Source organism: Hemicordylus capensis, chromosome 2 (assembly GCF_027244095.1).
Source record: "Hemicordylus capensis ecotype Gifberg chromosome 2, rHemCap1.1.pri, whole genome shotgun sequence".
Taxonomy (NCBI): domain Eukaryota; kingdom Metazoa; phylum Chordata; class Lepidosauria; order Squamata; family Cordylidae; genus Hemicordylus; species Hemicordylus capensis.
Window position 1 is genome coordinate 149,738,639 of NC_069658.1, and position 21,915 is coordinate 149,760,553.

The following is a 21,915-nucleotide window of genomic DNA, read 5'->3' on the forward strand; positions in this document are numbered from 1 at the left end:
GTCCTTCGCTTGATCGGAATATCTATTTACAGAAGGAGAGAGGAGCTCACATGTAGAGCTCCTCTCTCTTTAAAGTCTCTTCCCGAACTGGTGCTTTGGGCGCCTATTGCATCCTTCGCGTCCATAGCGCCAGTTAGGGAAGAGGCTTTAAAGAGAGTGGAGCTCTGCATGCGAACGCCTCTCTCCTTCTGTAAATAGATATTCCGATCAAGTGAAGGACGTGGTCCGGGGGTAAGGAGGTATCAGCAGCTGGGAAGGCAGGCGGTCGGTCGGCGGCGGAAGCCGCGGGGGCAAGTGCCTGGGCTGATTTGGCCCTTAATCGGGGGGGGGGGGGGCTTGGTTCAAAAATCAGCTGGGCGGCCGGCCGGCGCCGCGGGGGCCAATACATGGGCCGATTTGGCCCTTAAACTTAGCCAATATGGCTGCCCGTGTCTGGGCGGCCGTATCTTTTTCGGCAGTTCTGAGCATGCGCTCAGCGCATGCTCAGAACTGCCAAAAAAGAAACAGGCGCACGGGATCACACTCAAGCCTTTTATTATATAGGATGCTAGGTTACTGAAACATTTTCCTTGTCTTCTAGGATCTTTCTTGTGTGCTGCCTCACTCTGCATACAGAAAAATCCAGAATTTACTTCAATAAAAAGAAAAGAATCTAACATGTATAAAAGGGCTATGAAAAGGCTTATCTATAATGTAGTAATAGGCTATAGAAAAGTAGTTGCAAAACCTAGTTTGAATACAGGGATCAGAGAGATAAAGAACTTGAAATTTGGTTTATCTGGTATCATCCATGGCAGTTGTGCTGCTTCTTCTGTAAACAAGCCAAATGTGAAATGGCAGGCATTGTCAGATTGCCTCTTTGGACTGATAAAATGATCTTCCTCGTGATGCGGCGGAGGGTGGTGGATCCCATGCATGTAGACACACATCAAGTGGTTGATAACCTGCCTGTAATCTACCTATGCATAAAAATATTGAGCTGAAGTAGACACAGATCTGGAGCATGATCCATTGAATCCATTAGAATGGGTTATGTGCCTGCGCTGAAGCCTGTCATTGTGGAGTACTACAGCTCCTCTTGGCACTTGTGCCCCACCCCATGTGACCACATGGCTGTTTAAGGCGAGAGGAAGTGCCAGCACTTCAGTTACTTTGCGACCACCCTAGCGATCAGTTCCTTGATCACTACGGCTCCTTGTTTGGGTTCCTTACATTTTCTGAGTTCTAAAAAATAAAAAGAGAGATTGATTTATTGGCTTTGAACTTTGGACTGTTTAAAACTACTTTTGTGTGTGTGTATTTTGCAGACTAATCAAGTTGAAAGATCAGAGTGATATTTTTATTTGAACAACGGAACACAGACAATGAGAATGGATGACTTTAAACGTTAGGAGGAAAAGGCAGATTAAAAAAATGTTTAAGTGTTGCTCTAAGTGTAAAGCCAAGCTTCCCTGGCAAGATGTGCATGACTTGTGTTTGCTGTGCCTGGGGGAAGCCCACAACATGTGCCTGGGGGAAGCCCACAACTGCATGTAAGGTTTGCTGGTCCTTTTCCAAAACAGATGCGATGCAACTAGGAGCTCTGTTTGAGGGCTGCACTATATGATGACGTGTTAAGTTCCCCAGGTCCATCTAAGGAGGGAACTCATTTGACTTCTAAAAGAGATGGCTTGAGGGTTGAGGCTTTGTCCCATTCTAAACCTTTGATGCCTATATAAGTCTCCTAAAATGCCGAAGAAGCATGGAAACAAAATGGCAGACACATCGGAGCCCGCCAAGAAGAAGAAAAAACGGTTGGCATTGAAGGCTACTCCTTCAGCAACTTCAGCACAAGAAGTTGTGTTTGTATCAGCATCAAGGCTGATGGTACAGCAACCACATTGACAACTGAAAGATCGACACCAAAGCGGCCAGCCTTAACATCAGCATCGACATTGAAAAATCCTTCCTCGGCATTGGCAAATGCTATCCTCGTGCACCCTTCAACATCAAGGGAAACTGGTGGCAGCTTCGACGTCAACGCAAATTTTGCCAGCTCTGCCTCTTGACACCGAGACCATTGATGCCAAGATCACTATTCCCTCCAGTGCCTCGGTGAGCACCAAGGATGGTCTTCTTGTCCCCAGTATCGACATGGTTGAAATCCCCTTCGATACCAATGGCGTGACAGTTGGCCTCAACACTGAACACCCCGCTGTTAACTAATATAGTGACTTCTCGATGCTGAACACCGGTTACTTTCGAGATTGAAGAAGACGACTCGCCCAAAGCTGAGAGGGTAAGCACTTTGGATCACAATATGAAGCAATCCTTGCTTTCTATGTTAGATTCCAATGCTACTAGCCTTAGACTTTTGGGGGTGGGTGGGTTCCACCTCTAGAAGAGCAAGAAACGCATAACATGCCTCCGGATACTGCCATCTCAACGTCCACTCTTAGTACCCTATGCATTAATAGTTGCTAGTTGGTCAACTAGCTGGCACATCTGCAGATTCTCTCACCGCACTTTGCCTGCTGTACAGTCAAATATCTTCGGTTGGTCTTCTCCAGGATTGGCATGTGACTATGATGAAAACAGGTCATGGAGGTTGTCAGGGTTCCAGAAACAAAATCCTCTGACCAGAGTCTACTCTCAAGCTCTTCCAATGTGCATGCTGGCTGGAGTGGGGGGAGATGCCCCCCCCCCTTTCACAGCAAACAAAGTGGTGATGACAGCGGTTGCAGCCACGCAGACCCTGGCAGAATCTCCTCCAAAACCTGTACAGGTTGCAAAACAGATCCAAACCAGAGAGAAACAAGTTTTATCTGCAGCTGTCCAGACAGACCCTTGGGAGCCTGTGATTCCCAGGCCACGAACATCTCCCTCATGGGATCAACAGCCACATTCCTCCCCAGCACCTTTGTGCAAGAGTCACCATGGTCCATCTGATTTTTGAATCAGACATGGAATCTACTGACCCTGATCCATCGCCTGATGTGGCAACGCCTTTGCATGTATCCCCCACTGAGGAAATGAAGACTTGTCTTTTCCATCTCAAGGAGATTGCTACTGCACTGGGTCTTGATCTAAATTCACAGTTGTGTACGATTTGATGACCCAATATACAATTTTATGGCAAAATCCTTGTCTGCATAGCCTGTGGCCTTGCCTTTCTTACTGGTAATTTCCAAGGCGGCTCAATGCGCTTAGGAAGTTCCACAGACTTCCACTTCGACCTCTAAAAGACTAGAAGGCCTACATAGAGAGCAAGAACAGGATAATACCTACCTGCTGAAACATCCTGTACCAAACGCACTCATAGATTGCACAACTTCTTCTAGGTTGGGTAGGCATCACATCACTCCTGTAGATAAAGAGGGAAGGAAGTTAGATGTGCTTGGCAGAAAGATATATTCAACAGCTTACTTATTGGTATAAATAGCCAACTATTCAGCCTACATGGCTAAGTATAATTACTGCCTTCGATACACGTTAGGACAAGATTTGGACTCTCTCTCACCAGAAGAGTTCAAGGCTCTCTTTAAGAAGACCTTGCAAAAGTCTGAAGACTTGACTTGACAGCAATTAAGTTCTGCAAAACACCTGGAGGAATCTGAATCGAGAGCCATGAGTGCATCTAATACTTTGAGACGCCATCCATGCTTGGCTGTGTTCAGCAGCTTTGCAATTGGACATGAAAGACAAAATCAAAAGCCTCCCATTCAATGGGAAAGGTTTGTTCTCGGAACAGATGGATGCTACAATGGAGAAGCTTAAAAAAATCAAAGTTCACAGCAAAGACTTTGACTTTGACTTCTTTTCCCTCTTGTGTGGCAAAATCCAAGCCTTAACAACCATCCACGCTCCAGCTATAGACAGTAGGACCACAGGGATTTTAGGAAATCCTACCAACCATATCATAAGAAACACTATCCACCAAAGAACAAGAACAACCAGAGCCAGCGTAATAAACAGGTGAAGGCCCAGAAGCAGCACTTTTGAGGTCAGCAACAGCCCATCACACCATTTGCCATCAAGGGACTAATGCTAACATCAACTTTCCCCAACACTATAGTGCTGAGTATTACTGCCTGTAACATCTATCGGGCACAAACACCTTCAGGCAACAACATCATCAGATTGGCAAGCCATGCCCAAGCATGGCAACACATAACATTAGATCGATGGGTGTTGAAGATCGTCTCTTCAGGCCACGCTGTAGAGTTCAAGGCACAACCAAATTTCAGAGGACTGCATTTTACAAAAGCAACTCCTGCCTTTAAAAAAGGAGGTGCAGGAGCTGTTGGGCAAGAAAGCGTTTTTGCAGATGTGGGAAAGCGATGGGCGCAGATGTGGGATGGGTTCTAATCCCACTATTTTCAAATCCCCAAAGGGGATGGTGGGATTCAGCCAATAATGAACCTGAGACATCTGTACATCCAAGTGAAGAAGTATTGGATGACCACGTTGCAAGACATCCTGCCACTTCTACATCAGGAATGGTGGCTTGCAACGTTGGACCTGCGAAATGCTTACTTTCACATAGGGATCAGACCCTTATACCAGAAGTATCTAAGATTCACGGTGGGGACCTTGATTTACCAATATCAGGTACTGCCGTTTGGCCTCTGCACTGCCCCTCGTGTTTTCACAAAGTGCATGGCAGTGGTGGTGGCACACTCCCGGACCAAGGGGCTGGCAATTTACCCGTATCTAGATGACCGGCTCCTGACATCAAAAGACAGAGAAGGGTTACTTTCTCAGATACAGTACTTATAGCACCTTTTTAAAGACCTCGGGATAGAGGTCAGCTGGGTGACGATGCCTCACAGATGGGCAGGGGAGGTGTCATTGCAATGGCAGCGTGGCCCGGGGACAGTGGTTGCCAACAAAGATATTTCCACATAAATTGCCTGGAACTCTTGGCAGTATTACAGGCCATGAAGGCCTTTCTAGCAATGCTCAGAGGGAGAACTGTGCTGTTGCAATTGGACAACACTACTGCAATAGCCTACCTAAACAGACGAGGGGGAGGGGATGGTGTCTAGGTCTTTGTGCATATTGAGCGTACAAGTATGGCAGTGGTGCATCAGAAACAGCATCACCCTTTTGGCTATTCACATGAAGGGGGCCAAGAATGTCCTGGCGGACGATCTGAGTCGTTCGTTTACCAGGGAAGAACGACATGAGTGGGAACTAAACAACAAGTACTTGCTTCCAATATTCAGAGCTTGGGGGTTCCCCAAAATAGACTTGTTTGCAACAGTTCTCAATGCCAAGTGCAAAAAGTTCTGCTCAGGAGCAGGCCATGACCCACAGTCATTGGGAGATGTGTTCCAGGTGGACTGGTCTCGGTATCTATTGTACATTTATTCTCCTCTACCACTTGTAGGGAGAGTGGTGGCACGTCTTCTGGCCTGTCAAGCCACATGCATCCTGATCACTTCATGGTGACCTTGGCAACTGTGGTTTCCGCATCTACTCAAACTGTCCAATCATATATACTGGACGCTTCCTCAGCGCCAAGAACTTCTGTCACGAGAAAACAGTAAAGTACTGAGGTGCGCACTCTACGGCTAACAGTATGGAAGACAAGCTTCTATATAAAATCCTACTTAACCAGAAGAAGCCTTCCACTAGGATAAACTAGTGGAAAAAGTTTCTATGCAGCCTCAAGCAGCTTTCGTCCTCTGAAAGGTACTGTCTGCCAGGTCCTGCTGTACCTAAGCACGCTGAAAACCTCCCTGCTTTCTAATGTTTTCTAATGTCTCCATTAAGGTTCACTTAGCAGCGATCTCAAAAGACAGCCGGGATGGGATGGAAAGACAGTATTTTCCCACTCCAGCTGCAAGAGTTTTCAGAATCGTCTCACCAGCCTTGGTCCTTTCGGCTCTGACAGAAATGTCTTTTGAGCCCCTGGCTACAGCTAGCTTGAAGCTGGTTTCTCTGAAGACTGCCTTCTTGGTAGCAATTACAACTGCCTGCAGGGTGAGTGAACTTACAGCCCTGAGGATGGACATGCCTTATGCACGCTTCCACCCAGATAAGATGTTGCTATGTCCTGACATCACCTTCCTACCTAAGGTGGTGATAGATTTTCACATAAACCAAGACATCATGCTTCCTACCTTCTTCAGCTCTCCAAGCATGGCTCTTGAAAAGTCCCTACATTCCCTAGATGTCTGAAGGGCTCTTCTGTTCTATCCGTCAAGAACAAAGTCAATCAGAAACAGAAAAATTTATATTGTACAAAGGAAGATCTCTGGGTCAGGCCTTGTCAAGGCAGAGGCTATACCACTGGCTAGTAGAGTTAATCCTATTGACGTATAAGTTACAGAACGTTCAGCCGCCTAAATCCATCAAGGCACATGCAACCAGACCTTACGGTGCCTCAGCGGCTGATTTATCTGGCGCATCATTTTGGGACATTTGTAAGGCTGCAACCTGGTCCTCAGAACAGCTCTTCATAAAACACTATGCTGTTGATTTGCATTCTGGAGCAGAGGTGAATTTTGGGAGAGGTGTTCTTAAAAGGGTGTTACAATGATACTACTGCTCCCTCCTCCTTTAGGAGCTAATTAAACACCCATTCCAATGGATTCGATGGATCGCGCCCCAGATGTACAGGTTGCTCACCTGTAACTGATGGTTTGGTAGTGAACCGCTGACACCCTCCCGAGCCTACGGTAGTGTTCAGGTCTTCTGCGTAGAACTCACCTATTGCTCCAAAGATGCTTGACTGCTCCGGTGGTCTCCAAGAAACTGAAGTGCTTGGGCTTCCTCCCAACTTAAATAGCCACGTGGTCAGCTAGGGTGGGGTGCAAGCGCCGAGAGGAGCTGTGGTACTCCACACCGACAGGCTTCAGTGCAGGCGCAGAACCCATTCTAATGGATATCAATGGATCACTACCAGATCATCAGTTACAGGTGAGCAACCTGTTTTTGCCTTGGGAACCCCTGATAGATTTCCTAGAAATTCCAAGGTTCTAAGTCTGAAAACCTTTTGTGTTAGAGGAACTGATGCAATTTGGAGAAGTGTACAACAAAATGTGTATTTTAGCAAAGCTTTTGTTTTGGGTTACGAGAGCTGAAGTGGCAAGGTAGACGACTAGAGCGCAAGTGGAGGAAGACTTGGCGCAAGTCTGATTGGGTACAACACAGAGCACATTTGAAGATCTATGCTCTGGGAGTGCAGGCGGCAAAGAAGCAGTTCTTTTCTGTCTGCATTGCTTCTGCAAACTCACATCCAGCTGAGTTGTGTAGGGTTGTGAGGGGGCTAGTATGCACCCCTCCCCCTTGAATTTAAACTTGGAACCATTGGTTACTCGCTGTGACATCTTTAGTGACTTTTTTGAGAATAAAATGTCTCACATTTGGGCCAAGCTGGATTCCACGGTTATTACAGAGTCTACTGTGGAGGTGTCTAGCAACTTTTCTTATGGGATTAGATTGGATCATTTTCTGAGGAAGTGGACAAACTGCTTCAGACTGTGTGTCCTACAACCTGTTCTCTTGACCCTTGCTCAACTTGGCTTATCTCATCCGATAATTATATTATTAGAGCAGGTCTGGTAAATATTATAAATGCTTCTCTGAGGGAGGGCAGGATGCCTCCTTGTCTTAAGGAGGCTATCATTAGACCACTTTTGAAGAATCCTGCACTGGTTCTCTCGGAGTTACAGACCTATTTTTGTATTACAGACCTGTTTCTAACTTTCCACGGTTGGGCAAGGTGATTGAGTGGGTGGTGGCCTCTCAGCTTCAGGCAGTTTTGGATGGTGCAGATTATCTAGACTATTGACAGAGGGAGTGTGACTCTGCTGATCCTCTTGGATCTCTCTGTGGCTTTCGATACCATCGACCATGGTATCCTTCTGGACTGCCTGAGGGAGGTGGGATTGGGTGGCACTGTTTTACAGTGGTTCTGCTCCTACCTCTCTGGCAGATTTATTTGTTTGTTTATTTTTATTATTGAATTAATATGCCGCCTTTCATTAAAAACAATCCCCGGGCGGTTTACAAAAATTAAAAAATAATAAAATGACAATAAAAATATTAAGCTAAAAATATAAAACAAATCTAATTTAAAATCTATAAAATACAAACATAAAAACTATACATGGGTAAAAACACATAGAAGCAGCAATAGAAAACAATCATGTAAAAGCCTGGATAAAAAGCCAAGATTTAACAATCTTTCTAAAAACTGTGATGGAGTCCCAGGAGCGAATGGCCACTGGGAGAGCATTCTAAAGTCTGGGGGCAGCAACAGAGAAGGCCCTGTCCCGAGTGCACAACAGTTGAGCCTCCCTCATTGTCGGCACCCGGAGCAGAGCCCCCTCAGATGACCTCATCAAGTGGGCAGCAACCCTTGGGAGCAGACGGTCCCTTAGGTATCCCGGACCCAAACCGTTAAGATTCCAGATGGTGTCGCTTGGAGACTGTTGCTCTGCAAAGCGAGAAGTGAAGTATGGAGTTCCACAAGGCTCCATACTGTCTCTGTTGCTCTTTAACATCTACATGAAACCGCTGGGAGAGATCATCAGGAGGTTTGGTGCTGGGTGTTATCAATATGCTGATGACACCCAGATTTACTTCTCCATGTCGACCTCATCAGGAAATGGTGTATCTTCCCTAAATGCCTGCTTGGAGGCAGTAATGGGCTGAATGAGGGATAACAAACTGAAGTTGAATCCAAATAAGACGGAAGTACTGACTGTGTGGGGTTGGAACCCGAGAGACGGTTTAGATCTGCCTATTCTGGATGGGATTACACTTCATGTAGCTTGGGAGTGCTCCTGGACCCAAAGCTCTCCCTGGTGTCTCAGGTTGAGGTGGTGGCCAGGAGCGCATTTATGAGCTGTGGCTGATACATCAGCTACATCCATTTCTAGAAGTGAATGACCTTAAAACAGTGGTACATATGCTGGTAACTTGACTACTGTGATGCGCTCTATGTGGGGTTGCCTTTGTACATAGTCCGGAAATCACAATTGGTACAGAATGTGGCAGCCAGATTGGTCTCTGGGACAATATGAAGGGACCATATAACATCGGTTTTGAAAGAACTGCACTGGTTGCCAATATGTTTCTGGGTGAAATACAAAGTGCTTGTTATTACCTATAAAGCCCTTAATGGCTTGGGACCAGGCTATTTAAGAGTGTGCCCCCTTTGTCATGAACCCTTCCACCTTTTATGATCTTCTGGAGAGGTCTGGTTACTCATCTGGTGGTGACTCAGGACCGGATTTTCTCTGTGGCTGCCCCAGGGCTTTGGACTATGCTCCCTGCTGAAGTAAGAGCATCTCCTTCTCTATTTGTTTTCAAGAAGACCCTCAAGACTTTCCTGTTCTCACAAGCTTTTATTAGAATTTTAATAATTTGTTTTATATTGTTTGTATCGTGTTTATGTATTTTAACCTATGGTTTTTAATGTTGGGATTTGTACACCGCCTAGAGATTTACATATCAGGTGGTATAAAAATATGATAACAACAACAAACTTCTTTCAAACACAATCCCTCCATGTCCCATGACAGATCACTCCTGTCGTTCAGGATAAACTTCAAAACCAGTTCATAATATGGCTGGGGACTACTGTTGGGCACTTGAGAAGTCTTTGGGTACAGGGGTGTGATTTCTGTTGAACAAAGGGGACAAATGTCCATGAGCCACTTGTGAATTGGGGCAGTGCTCCACCGCCTCCTGTCTGCTGTGCTCCTGATAGACATAGTACTTGCCTGTCTTTGCAGACCCTGCTGGCTGCCTGGTTGCCCACCTGCTACTGCCTCCCCTTTGCCAGGGTGCAATGTGGTCTAATGTCACCATTGTGCCAGCACCTGTTCTTGCTGAGATGGAGTTGCAAGAACAGGCACCAATGTGGTGACATCATTAGACAGCATCACAGCCCAGCAAAGGGGGACAGGATGAGCAGACAGGTGGTGCAAGTGGCAGGTGAGCAGCTGGGTATCATGAGGGTTGGGGGCCATCACGAATCTCATCCCTGGGCCCCCTCAACATTGGCACACCACTGATACTGTTTGGGTGCACCTAAAGCAACTCTTTAGTTTGTGACCAGTTAGTATTACACATGCTTAAAATGTTATGTTATGTATGTTGATTATGCTATTTGCTCAGATTTTTATGAACCTGAAGCTGACTAGAAACTATAATCACCTTGTATTTTAGAATAATGTTATATTAGAATTGAATTCAAACTGAAATCTTTGTTTCCATGCAATGAGTATAGTTCTAAATTCCTTAAATATTTTTAGTTAATGTGATTTTAATTTATAATTTATTATAGTGGGCTTGTGCCTCTCCATAATGCTTGTTCCTATGGACATTATGAAGTTACAGAATTGCTGTTGAAGGTAATTTAAACAGAAATCACTACTTAATACATTGCATAATTTTGTGAAAGCTGTAATTAACTTTATATAGTGATATATAGTGCTTTGTCCTAAGTCCTCAAAATGTTTCACAGATGTTTTCATAGAAATCTGCATAATAACACTGTTATCAGAATGAATATGTAGATGTTTGATGTCTGGCCTTCCTTCAGGCTAGAAGCTCACAAACCAAGCCTCTTCAGGTAAAGCTATCATAGCTGTACCCTAAGAGGCTTGGTTTGCGAGCTTCTAGCCTGAAGCGAGAATATATATATATATATTCATTCATTCATATATGAATGAGATAGCTGTACCCTAGGAGGCTTGGTTTGCAAGCTTCTAGCTTGAAGGAAGGCCAGCCATCAAACATCTACATATATATATTTGAAGTTTAAAAAAATAAATAAAATGGCATTAGAAGAAGTCAGGATATAGTTGTTCTAACTCTAGTTAGTTAACAAAACATAGTTTTCAGAGTTTGGGCATAATGCAGAACTGTGGTTTGTTTTAGAGTAAAAGAGAGGAGGGAAGGAGAGTGATGAGCTTGCAGCTCCTTTAAGCTCATTCATGTAGTGCTAAACCATGATTTTGCAATACATCTAAACTGACAGCAGAAAGACAGACGAGGAAGCAGATGAGCTTGCAAACATAGATGTTCAGAAGGACCAGAGCTGGCTTTAACAACATGACACTGAACAAACAGAAATGTGAAGAAATGCAGTTCCAAGCCATCCATATTTATACATTGGCAGAGGGCCATTTCTTGATTCTTATGGCCGTTGTGTATCTTGATTATGGTGTCCATTGTGTATCTACCTATATCTTAAAATTGTCTGAAGTGTGGTAGATAGTGATATGGGCCAGGGCCTTTTCAGCAGTGGCACCAAGCTTGTGGAACTCGCTCCCATGGGAGGTCCAACCTGCTTTCTCCACTCCTAGTTTTTAGATGGTTGGCTAAAGCATTTCTCCTTTGGAGCTCTGTTTGTTCTGGAGAACTAGTTGCTTAGGCTTGTTCAACTACTCTTTCACTGTACTGAATTGCATTTTATGAGGTTTGGATTCATGGGTGTTGATCAGCTTAGCCAGGGAAATGTTTCCCTCGCTTTGAGAAGAGTGTTTCAGGGACCACCAAAAAGGCTCATTTTAAAAGAGTCATGTGTACGATTGCTTAACTGAAGTATATGCAAGTGAATTGTGACATAGAATCAATTAGCAAGTTGCACCTCTGGTAGACACCTAGAGCTGACTGTTAACAGTCACTGCTAAATCATTGGGTCCCCTTTTACTGAAATCTGTAGCCTTATGCAGTCTTAATATTTAATTAATAAGACAAAATAGCAATCCTGGTCCATGTTCCATACCTATAAGGAAGGACCATATTATCCTCATTTTACAGATCTCCTTTGCCCAAGGCTATCCATTGAGTTTCATGACTGAGTTGGGATCTGAACTGCAGCTCATACTCTTAACCATTAGGCTATTCCATCTCTTACTAAATACATTAATTTCACAATGCATTCTCCTCTCATCATATTCTGATTCAGACTTCGGGCTTGCAATATTTATTTGTGGCAATGAACCTAGAACACGTTTTTGCTATCAAATAATTATTAAATTCCTTGAATATGTGTTGTTAAAATATCAATTCACCCAATCTAGGGTTTCATTAAATAATAAAACCTATTCTGTTTAAACACTAAAATTAACTGGAAGGTTGACATTGCATAAAATACCTTTGAACTTTTACTCATTTTTTCCCCTTCCTTAGCATGGAGCTTGTGTTAATGCGATGGATCTCTGGCAGTTTACTCCATTACATGAAGCTGCTTCCAAGAATCGTGTAGAAGTTTGTTCTTTGTTACTCAGTCATGGTGCAGATCCAACATTAGTCAACTGTCATGGCAAGAGTGCTGTTGACATGGCCCCAACACCTGAGCTGAAAGAGAGACTCACCTGTAGGTATCTCTAGTATGCAAAGTGTTGTCATTCACATCTAGACAAGGCTGTATGCATGCTGTGATTTTCCTGAAATGATAAAGGATGTGGTTTTGTCCACAGAATTCCTTTTTTCGAGGTTCTTGACTTGGTTTTTTTTAAAAAAGCAAGGTCTGTTGCAGAGATCTCCTTGGGTCAGAATAAATGATTTCTAATAGTAAAATTTGTACTGCACTAGGCAGTATTGGGCACTTTTATAAATAATAGAGGATATGACTAAATTGTGCAAAATGAGGGAAATACTGCTAATGTGCTTAATTAACACACTACGTAGATCTCGGCATTCAACATACACAAGCAGTCTCTCACTCTCACACTCACAAGATCTTCTTCCATGAAAGGAAGACTGCAGGGAGGGATGTTTTTGCCAGTTCCCACTTTGCTTTGCAGTCCCCTGCACCCTCGCCAAAAATTGACTTCTGAGGGTTGTGTGATAACGTGGCACCAGTGGCTGCAACAGGAAGAAGGGACCAGGAGAAATCCCCTCTCCCCCTGCAAATGGAAATGCTTTCAGTTTGTGGAAGGACCGCTTTAGGATATAACCCAAAATAGATGCTGAGAACTCATGCTGAACATAGACTTCAGCGCCATGCATGCACTGGAGATGCATGTGGAGATCTTTCCTCAGCTTTACAGGTAATGGGGAACCCCTTATGTATTTGTGAAGTCCATGTGCGTAATTGTGCTTCTTCATGCATAAGGTGCTTCCTGAGTTAGGATTAAAAGGTGAGCTGTATGGAATTATATTCACCCTCCAACTTCTATTTTCCAAATCAGAGCTGCTCAATTTGGGCCTTCCAACTGTTTTTAATCTTTACTGTGACTTCCATAATCCCCAGCCACATTGGCCAGTAGCCTGGGGATTATGGGAGTTGTACATAGGAAGCTGCCATATACTGAGTCAGACTATTGGTCTATCTCACTCAGTATTGTCTTCCCAGACTGGCAGTGGCTTCTCCAAGGTTTCAGGCAGGAATCTCCCTCAGCCCTATCTTGGAGATGCCAGGGAGGGAACTTGGAACCTTTAGCTCTTCCCAGAGCAACTCCATCCCCTAAGGGGAATATCTTGCAGTGCTCACACTTCTAGTCTCCCTTTCAAATGCAATCAGGGTAGACCCTGCTTAGCTAAAGGGACAAGTCATGCTTGCTACCACAAGACCAGCTCTCCTCTACAGGTAGACAACAAGTCAACATCTGTAGGAGGGCCAAAGTTGAGCAGTCCTGTTCTAAAATAATGTATTATGAATCCAACACTCATGAGTTCTGTTTCTGTATGTGTTCTCTTTCTGCAGATGAATTTAAAGGGCATTCCTTATTGCAAGCAGCAAGAGAAGCAGACTTAGCCAAAGTAAAGAAAACACTTGCCTTGGAGGTCATTAATTTCAAGCAGCCACAGTCCCACGAGACAGCACTGGTAAAGTCACAGAGTCACTTTGTTAGCGATAGGTGGCACTTAAGGTTCTGTATGCATAATTGTTGCTGAAGTGATATGTAGTTAGGCTGGTATCTTCATTGTAAATTTAATTCAAATTTATAAGGGGCTGAATTAAACTTAAATTGCATTGAACTTCATGTTTGACCTGCTTGTGACTAATGCTGAGCTCAGTGACTTTGAATTGAATAGTTCAGCTCTTCAAATATGTCAAGATTTCTGCATCTGTAAATACTTCACCAGCTGTTAAAATCTGCTAGAATAGAAAATTACTGAAGGAGATCTGCATTTTTACTTAGATTTTGGAAGAGGTAACAGAGGGCCAGTTCAAATATAACATGGGTTGTCAACAGAGATCATGGATAGGTTTTGTCATCCGCAATGCTTTTCCAGGCCCAGATTCCCATGCCACCTTTTACTATGATTGAGAGTTATTGATTTATTGATTTACTATGATTGGCATTGCTGATAATCATGGTTAATACAAAACAGGGTACTGTTTTACCCACAGTCTGAAGCATGCATGTGCACATGCACATCCATACCACACACTCCGGGGATGGCTAGGAGGATAGGGTGTGCTGATTCTGCAGCCTTGCTCTGATTCCTTAGTTATGGTTAAGGAATAGGCTATGTTATGTCTTCTTCATCCCAGAATATCTCATGGGCATTCTGACATTTATTTCCTGCTAAACAGAAAATGATTCTGAAGTAGGAACAGGAGTTGCTGTAAGCTTTTTATATATGTGGATAACAAGAGCAGTATAAGAATACAGTTAAATATGTGCAACATGTCTGGTTTGTTTTATGTATTAGCTGAGGTCCACAGAAGAGGGATGCATGCATGGGAGATGCAGCTGTGCACAAAGCCAGACCTTGGTTGATTCACAGCAACAGAGCCTGCTGTTGAAGATGCGAGCCCTAGTTCAGTTCTAAAAGCAGATTTGGCAAAGGGAATTGCAGTGGCTCACCAAGCCAAGCTTGGGCTGCAAGATAATTTGCTCCCTTTTCCAGATTCCTGCAACAGTCTTGCATCCAAATAAGCAAATTAGTATTAAAGTAAATATACAACCTTATTGCAGCCCCCCCAGTATATGCTTCCAATAGCTCCTTCATTGCTGATGTACCAACAACTTGGTTTCCTAGGTCTAAGTTTTCCTAGATTGTCTTTTGCATCTTTTGCAGCACTGCGCTGTGGCTTCTCTTCATCCAAAACGGAAACAAGTCACAGAGTTACTGCTTCGGAAAGGAGCCAACGTCAATGAGAAGAACAAAGAGTATGTTCATTCTTTAAACATCGCAGTGTTTGCATTAAGATGGTACATTTTGTAGGCTATTAATCTGCATCATCTTTCGCTTTTTCAATCTAGTTTCATGACTCCTTTGCATGTTGCTGCCGAACGAGCTCACAATGACGTTATGGAAGTTCTTCATAAACATGGGGCAAAGGTAAATACTGTATTGAACCTTACTTTAAATATTGCAGTGTGTGGAGAAAGTGAACTTGTAGTTTGACAGTTGGAAGAAGTAATTTCTGGTCAGACTTCTGAACAGACATATGTTTTTAGAGAGGGTATGTTCTTTGCTTTTGATGACATGGTCTTGACAAATTCTGCTTTAGTTTTGAAAACTTTACTGGGATACAATGGTTTTGATAATAGAATTTTCTGTCAGTCTTTCCAGTAGTCTGTTTGATGCTTGCTGTGACATTAGATATGAAATCGTAGGATGCTTTCACACTAGAGTTACGCTGCTTGGGCCATGGTAGCAATGGGTATTATGGGATAAGCAGAGCACAGTGTGCCTGGTTTTGCTATACGCGTCTGTGTTAGCACCTCATTACTGAACTTTCATTAAATCAGAGAGCAACATGTTACAGAAATTTATTTTTTATTTTCACATTTATATCCCGCTCTTCCTCCAAGGAGCCCAGAGCGGCGTACTACATACTTGAGTTTCTCTTTCACAACAACCCTGTGAAGTAGGTTAGGCTGAGAGATGTGTAAACAAATATGTGTGAACAAATATGAAAAATAAACATTCTTTACAGTCAAATTTCAAAGGAATGATTCCATTATTTTGTGCAGTATGACCTAGCTGCAGTTGTGTCATAAAGCCCTTAATTGTTTGTTCCAATCAACCAGAGGGCAATGTAATCAAAACGGTAATTAAAATTGTCCATGATATCCAGAGTACCTTGGATGCATACAATAAGTTAACATGTTTTTAAAAGATAAAACATTTTATACAGCTGACAAGGTTATTTTCAGTGCTGAGGCTATTTAATTAGTTGTGTCCATCATTTGCTGTTAAATATGTTTTATTCTCTTTAAGACAAAGTTGCAAATTTGTAAATTTATGAATACATCATGGTTATAAGCTTCAGAAAAGACTGGATTGTACAAATTAGTTGACTTGTTGATACTTTCCCCCTTTTATTCAGTAATTTAGATGCATAAGTAAGACAAATGCCCCTGCTGTATTGAGTGAGATGTAACTTATTATGCTTTGTAGTTCTATCACCTAATTTGAAATTCTAGTTCACGTCTTTGAAAGACAGAATTCAAGATCTGTCTTACCGATTTTATACAAGGAGGTCATTCTCACAACCAGCCCTTCCTGGGTGGAGGAGCTGTTGCCTGGCTAGGGCTGGTTTTGAGAACCACTGGGATTATTTCTGATCCCGGTGCTTCTCCACCAGGTAGCCTGGGTTTTAAACCTAGGCTAATAGGAGGGCACCTGCACCTCCATGTCTCACTCCCATTTATGTGGTAGCTCGGGCTACCAGCAGCCCAAGCTTCCATAGAGGTGAGGGGAAGGAGCAGCCTGGCAGTGTGGAATCCTCCAATGCACCACACTTCTCTCGCAGTGCATTGTGGGATATGGGAGGACACATCCTCCCCACCACCCCCAACTGTTCCAGGATTGCTCGCATGCTGGGCATGTGGCATGGCAGAGCCTGGGAGCTGAAAGGGTCATGTAGGGAAAGGTAGGTAATGTCCTGCCTCCCCGCCCCCGAGCCCCAACGCATATGGTTGTGAGAATGACCACATTCTGCACAGGCAGATGAACTCTTCCAATAATCAGGCATACCCCCAGACTTGCTAACAACTGCCAACACTTTTTGTGTCCAGATGGAGCTCCAGTTGTTCCCATCCTTGAATGGGACAACCAGGTTTGCAACTTTTGGGTAGAACCTGTTGAATTTTCTTAGAAGCTATTGTATGATCAAGTGGTGTTGAGATCCCAAGTACGTCTGGAGTATGCTGGGATTGAGGAGATTCTGTGTTGGGGAAGGGGTGAGAACACAGTGCAGTGTTGCCAAACTGGTTTGTGGTTTGTACCCAAAATGTGTAAATGTAGTAAAACATCATTTTTAGTAGATCAAATGAGAGATGTAATGTCACACATAATTAATTAAAGAAAGGTACATTTTAATTTAGGGGCTTATTAACTTCTCCTGCATGGAAAAGTTGGACCTGGTTTCAGTCACTCATGCTTTAGTAACATCCAGATTGGACTACTGCAATGTGCTCTATGTGGGGGTTGTCTTTGAAGATGGTTCAGAAGCTTCATCTGGTCCAAAATGCTGCTTGTGGGCAAAAGTCACTCCATGAGTGTCACACCTATCCTGCAGAAGCTTCATTGGATACCAATCCATTTCCAGGCTAGATTCAAGGTGCTGGTCTTGACCTTTAAAGCTCTACACTGCTTGGGGCTGGGGTACCTGTCAGACCACATTTGCCCATATGAACCTGCCAGGACCCTCTGCTCAGCATCTCTGGCCCTGTTCATGGCAATAACAGAGATCCAGTTGGTGGGGGCTAGAGACAGAGCCTTTTTGGTTGTGGCCTCTCAGCTTTGGAATGCCTTCCCTGAAGAACTTTGCCATGCTCCCTCCCTCAGTGTCCTTTAAAAACAATTAAAAACACATACAGGTTGAGTATCCCTAGTCCAGACATCCAAAATCCGGAATGCTCCAAAATCCAGACACCACACTGTAACAAAAGCAAAAAACAAAATGCTTCAGCTCACTCGCTCGCAGATTCCCAATTTTGCTTCTTTTAAACATGCAGTCAAAACTTACTTATTAACTTATTTCAGAAGGCTGCACACATCTCATCCCCCTCACTGCCCACCCAGGACATTTCTCCCTTGGTTCCGTCGTCCCAACCCTCCTTTCCTCCCTTGCATCACTTCCCCCCGTGGCTCTGGAGTCCCCACGCACCCCACCTACATTGGCAACCACCGAGTTCTCTTCTTCAAGAAGGGGCTGCAGATCCCATGGGCAGGAAAAGACACAAAAGACCTCCCCCTTTGTCAGGGGAGGGGCCAGAAGGGAAGGCGCCTGTGCCAAATGTTTCTTCCCAATCGCCTCTCTCGGAAACTAGACTCCCTCAGGTTAATCCTTAAACTGGCCTTCACCTAGCAGGAGGCAGCAAAGGGGGCTCCTCCATCCTTGCCTTGCAAGAGAGAGCAAATATTCCTAAATCCAGAACACTTCTGGTCCCAAGCAGTCCAGATAAGGGATACTCAACCTGTATTTTCAAAGAGGTTTTAAATTGTTTTATCTGCTGCCTATATCTGGTAGGTTCGTTAGTTTTTATAGTTCTCAATTTTTAGCTTTTGATTAATAACTTCTTACTTAAATAATTAACTTACTTACTTATTTAAAAAATATAATTCTAAATAGGGATGTGCATGAATCAAGAACTGTGTTTCAATTCAAGATAAAATTGAATTGCAGGCCCCCTAATTGATTCACCAAAAGCAGCTGGCTTGGCCAGCTACCTCAACGAATCATGCCGATTTGACCCAAATCAATTCGGGTGAATCAGACACCATTTTGAGGCCTGTTTTGCTGGGAAAATGGGGCTCAAAATGGCACATCTTTCCAGGGAGGTCTACCAATTGGGATCAGCAGGTAGACCCTCTCTCCAAGGCAGGCTGGCATGCGAAGTCTGGAGCGGAAGGTTGGTCTACCCTCTGATCCCAATTGGTAGACCAGCTCTCGCCAGAAAGAAGTAGCATTTTTAGGTTCATTTTCCCAGCAAAACAGTCTTCAAAATAGTGACGGAATCTATTTACACATCCCTAATTTTAAATGTGGTTTTAGCCTGGTCGTTTAACTTGTTTAACTTTATTACTCTTTTATTTTCCATTGTATCTATTTTATGAATGTTGTGAGCTGCCCTGAGCAGTAGTGTACTAGAGGGGCGGGGTATAAATATTTTCAATAAATAAATATTATGTAAGTGCTGTTCTCCAGGTCTCTGCTTTTGACTTCCTTCCAAGAAGGTTTAATAAGATAATAAAATTCACTGATATTTAGAATCATGAATGTAGTGTGCCATGTTCTAGAATTCTGAGCCAGCTGTTATCCTATTTTATTATTTTTCTGTGGGGACACATTTTAGAAAAGAGGCTTTGCCTTGACTCAAACATCATTACACAATTGTTCATTCAGGCTGTTAATTAAAATGACTTTCCCAAATTGCCTTCTAGAAACAAGAATTTTGTATGCTGATTAAAATAACATCAAGCCACTGCCTGTCTGTATTCTGAAAAGCTGGATGCTTTGAATGTTAAGACCTGGTAACAGTGAACTTAATAGTTCAGTTTCGTCCATTGGTGAGGAATTCCTTATCCAACAGAGGAGCAGAATGGTTTTGATATCTTACTGTCTTTGTAACATCCAGTGTTCCTTTAGAGTTCCTTCCCTTAGGAAGTCACTGTAAACTTTCTTAGCTAATTTGCAGCTGCATTTTTAAACAGGAATAAATATCCCAGAGATCTCATATGTACTACTATATCATTTTATTAGCAATTAAAATACAATTCAGTAACAACAGAGATGTCAAAATTACTTTGCTGTAAAGTGGAAGAAGGGGATTTGATCCATGGTGCTAGACAAAGAGAGTGACTCAATGAGTACACAACACTTTCACTTGTACAGCAGTGTTTTGTGAGGGAGTTGAGGTGTGCATGTGTGCACAAATTGTGCTATTTGCAAGCTAGGGATTCAGAATGCTTTGACATTAGCATACCAGTGCAGCAGACTTTCCCGTTGTAAGATATGGCAGTATAGAACTCATGTCCTTTGCATTAGGTCCAGAAAAAGAATGTGCTAGTCAAAAGAAATGTACTGAATCATAACTGCAGGGCCTCACTCATCCACTATTTGAGACTGCTTGAGGGCCGAGTATCACAGTACAGTAAATCTGTTATATATTTTGAGGCGTTTGTGGGTTTATTTGTGTGAAATAGTCATACTTCCCAATTACCTACGGATACCAAATTCTGTATACACAATCCTGCCACTTAAAAATCAGTGAAATGCACTACTTTTTGCATCGGAACATGCTGGGGGGAAAGGTTTAATTATATATATAATTAGAGAGAGAGAGAACTTTTTTAGAAGAAATTTTCAGTATAATAATTAGATTTTAACTGCTGCTGTCCTCAACAGAAATTTTTAACAATAATTCCAGAACATCATGCCCAAGAGAAGCAGAAAATGTTTCTCAGATCCGTATTTACTGTGATTCAAATGTACCATATATTTTATGGTGGTAATTCAATCAAATGAATAATGTTTGAAGCTGAAATCCTACAAATTTCAAACTGATCTTTCAATTCCCTTTTGTACTCAATCAAAATGAAAAACACATTGTACTGAATCAAAAGCACATTAATAAAAATGCTATTGCATATATTTAATTTATTGAATATTCCTATAAGTGTAATATACACAAAATGACTGCCAGATCAACAATGGGCCTTACCTCCTAGTCTGACATGTTTGATTCTTCAGCACTTCTAATCTTGGCTGTCTTTTTTCTTTCTTTCTTTTTTGCCTACTGTGGTTCATCCTTATCCCATAGCAACCCATCTCCTGCTCATAGCAACCCATTCCCTGCTTTGTTCCTCAGCTATTAGACATTGACTGCTTCATTGCTTCCAACCAGATCCTCTTAAGATCACACCTAGTACCCATACGAACATTGTAATCCCTTGGAACAGGACAACACAAAACAATTGTCTGAAAAGGCCTTGAGATGGAGCAGTTGAAATATTTTGACTCTTTCCTCACTCTTTTTTTTTTTTTAAGGAGTGGTCTAAGAATAAAATCTTTAGCAAATACCTATGTTCCAGTGCTAGGTTTTGACTAGTAGGATTGAAACAGTTGTACAGGAGCCTGACTGTTTGAACACAGCTTTGTTTTCATATAAGTATGATATGCGCCATGTACCAGCTGAGGTCTAGCACCTCTTTAATTTACAACTCCTGCTGCCTTTAACTCATTCTTTCACGTTCCCATTTCCATGTTTTCTTCTCGAGATAGATTTCTGGTAAGCGTTTCAGTCAAAGGTAACCCACATGTGAAGAAAGCAATGTGTGCTTCTTCAGATCTGATTACTGTTTTCATTATCATGGTTTGCTATGTGCATTTAGAAACATTCTAACTTTGAATATGGCAGTGATGTTTGAATGTGGAGATTTATGCACGAGTGACTGCATTAGTAGTACAGCACAAACTGCTATTTTGCAAACAAGAATTTCCAGTAGTTTATTCTTTTGGCAGAAAACATATCCCTCATTGAACTTAAAATTACACAGCCAGCATCTTATCTGTTTAGACTAAGGTAAAATTCTGTGCTAGTCAGTTATTAAATGTGTTTTGTATTTTCTGTTGAATTCCTGTGTGCCTTTCTTTACTTCCAGTTTCAACCTACTTTCCCTCAATTCCTTATTCTGTGTTCTTTCAACCCTTGTTTCTTAATAAAGTTCATATACTTAGAAGAGGGTTCAGTCTCTTTTGACAGATTCTGGAGGGTTACTTGCAAAACTCTTCCCCGTGTGCCTCATAAGGTCATTCACTACTGTTGAGTTGTTTTCAGAATAAAATCTTGTTGTCTAGAGCTGGATTTTGTGGACTCTGGCTATACAGTGCCTGTAAGTCCCGAACCAGACCGTTCTAGGTTGTTGAAGCCGTGTCTAAGCGTGGTCAGTGGCTTTAGCTCAGTCTTCAACTGGTGGCAGCCTACATTGAAGGAGCCGTGTGCTCATAGATTTGGGATCAGAGCAATATCTCTACTGAGAGTAGATCCCAGGAAA

General features: G+C 42.8%; 1 protein-coding gene across 2 annotated transcripts in view; it reads left to right on the forward strand.

The window, feature by feature from the left end:
* The window catches only part of TNKS (tankyrase), a 150,075-nt gene that overhangs the window by 77,590 nt on the left and 50,570 nt on the right, over positions 1–21,915 (forward strand). For both annotated transcript variants that reach the window (XM_053303344.1, XM_053303345.1), the window contains exons 7-11: positions 10,286–10,352; positions 12,139–12,325; positions 13,658–13,779; positions 14,983–15,074; positions 15,168–15,246. In XM_053303344.1, the coding sequence (XP_053159319.1) occupies positions 10,286–10,352; positions 12,139–12,325; positions 13,658–13,779; positions 14,983–15,074; positions 15,168–15,246 (547 nt within the window). The remainder of the gene's footprint in view (positions 1–10,285; positions 10,353–12,138; positions 12,326–13,657; positions 13,780–14,982; positions 15,075–15,167; positions 15,247–21,915) is intronic.